Source organism: Polistes dominula, unplaced genomic scaffold (genome assembly GCF_049000335.1).
Source record: "Polistes dominula isolate Pdom_NZ unplaced genomic scaffold, Pdom_raw_medaka contig_18, whole genome shotgun sequence".
Classification (NCBI taxonomy): Eukaryota; Metazoa; Arthropoda; class Insecta; order Hymenoptera; family Vespidae; genus Polistes; species Polistes dominula.
The window spans coordinates 1,779,450-1,781,753 of NW_028301164.1; the positions used below are offsets into that span (position 1 = coordinate 1,779,450).

At 37.3% G+C, this 2,304-nt stretch overlaps 1 protein-coding gene across 1 annotated transcript; it reads left to right on the forward strand.

The window, feature by feature from the left end:
• Positions 1-1,076: 1,076 nt before the first annotated feature.
• Positions 1,077-2,280, forward strand: LOC149030485 (uncharacterized). The gene is made up of 2 exons (XM_089178747.1): positions 1,077-1,767; positions 2,122-2,280. Exon 1 carries the CDS (start codon positions 1,456-1,458, stop codon positions 1,759-1,761), a length of 306 nt encoding a protein of 101 aa, XP_089034873.1. The 5' UTR covers positions 1,077-1,455; the 3' UTR covers positions 1,762-1,767; positions 2,122-2,280.
• Positions 2,281-2,304: the final 24 nt, after the last annotated feature.

Here is a 2,304-nt window from a genome sequence, read left to right on the forward strand (position 1 = left end):
GGTAATGGGCCGATACTAAATGCCGGTAATGGGCCGATACTAAATGCCGGTAATGGGCCGATACTAAATGCCGGTAATGGGCCGATACTAAATGCCGGTAATGGGCCGATACTAAATGCCGGTAATGGGCCGATACTAAATGCCGGTAATGGGCCGATACTAAATGCCGGTAATGGGCCGATACTAAATGCCGGTAATGGGCCGATACTAAATGCTGGTAATGGGCCGATACTAAATGCCGGTAATGGGCCGATACTAAATGCCGGTAATGGGCCGATACTAAATGCCGGTAATGGGCCGATACTAAATGCCGGTAATGGGCCGATACTAAATGCCGGTAATGGGCCGATACTAAATGCCGGTAATGGGCCGATACTAAATGCCGGTAATGGGCCGATACTAAATGCCGGTAATGGGCCGATACTAAATGCCGGTAATGGGCCGATACTAAATGCCGGTAATGGGCCGATACTAAATGCCGGTAATGGGCCGATACTAAATGCCGGTAATGGGCCGATACTAAATGCCGGTAATGGGCCGATACTAAATGCCGGTAATGGGCCGATACTAAATGCCGGTAATGGGCCGATACTAAATGCCATTAATGGGCCGATAATAACTGCCGGTAATGGGCCGATGATCAACTATTATTAATCGGCCAATGATCAATTACTATTAATGGGCCGGGGTTATCATTTGGATATTGAGCCCTCTATGGGCTATTAGAAAACGTCAATGATCGGCCGTTAGTTGTCATGCTTTGCCCGGCGATTGGCTATCCAAGGGCCTGTTTTTAAACTTTGTATGGGGAATTATTAATATCACTCGACTTGAAAAAAAAAAAAATAAATAAATAAAAGAATAACTCCACCCCAACTTTTCACCTTTACCAACCCCTACCCCAACTTCTTCTTCATATTCTTCTTCTTCCTCTTTCTTTTCCGCGTTGTGTTTACACTTCCCTTATTATTTTCATTTCAATTCTCTTTCTAATATCTTCGACAAGGAAACATTTTTATTTCATAAAAAGAAAAAGAAATGAGAAATGTTTAATTGATCGTTGAAGTTGAATTTTATAAAATAACAGATTCCCATGTTCTCAACCCTTTTCAAAGTTTGTTTGCATTTTAATTTATTTTCATTTCAACTTGTTCGTACACTTTCGACGGAGACTATATCTTTCCTTACAAATAGAAAGGGATCATAATATCTCAAGATTCATAAAAAAAAAAAAAAGATAATAATAATTACCATACGTGTTCCATCGACTGGTGTAAGTACCTCAAAACTAAGGCACTGAAGCAAAAATACAAGCATCCTCCGGCACTTTCTAAAGATGTACAGAAAGTGCTAAAGCCTATTTATGAGGATCTGACTAAGACAGAACTGCTGGAAAGATGTTTAGGTAGACATACGCAGAATAATAATGAAAGCTTTAATAACTGCCTATGGAACATGGCACCTAAACACCTGTTTAACGGCAAAAAAGTTGTTGAAATTGCGTGCAAAGTTTCAGCATGTATCTTTAACGAAGGATTTCAAACAGTGATGAAGATAATGGAAACGATGGGCATGAAACTTGGGCCAGGAGCGATCGACTTTGCTAAAAGACGCGACGACCGACGTATCGAATCTGCGAACCGTCGAAGCTCTGAGTGCTCAAAAGATACCAGATCAAAGTGGAAGAAGGCAAGACTGGAAGAAATTGAAGAATATGAACAAGAAGAAGGTCTATTGTACGGTCCAGGCATCGCAGATTAAGTTTAGGTAAGAATTTTTAACGATTTTGAGTAGAAAAAAAAAACTTTAAACGCGTTTATCTCGAAACTATGTTTTAAAATACTAGCTCCATCGTATCTCACGAACCAGTAAACCGATTCTTATAAAATTTAATCCACATATTCTACACATGAGCTGTAACAAAGTGACGGAGAGTTTTTTCTTATATTTTAATTTTTACTATTTATTTTTAGTCAAAAACAATAAAAAAAAGGTCAAATTTACGTTTTTTTTGTAATTTGTCCACCATTTTTTTATTTATTGATAAAATTTTTATATAAAACTGTCACTTTGTAGCTGAAGTCATACAGAATATAAAACCATTTTACTTTTATGTTTCAGGTAAGCCATTCTCAAGTTCTGATGGAGCTACCAAAGCACTAAAGTTTTAAGGTGTTTTTTTATACTACTGTTTTTGCAATAAAAAATTAATTAAAATGAAAAAATAAAAATTCATTTATATAGTTTAAGACTCAATTTAACAAACCCAACAACTCTTAGATCGATATCTTTTATAGTTTTCTT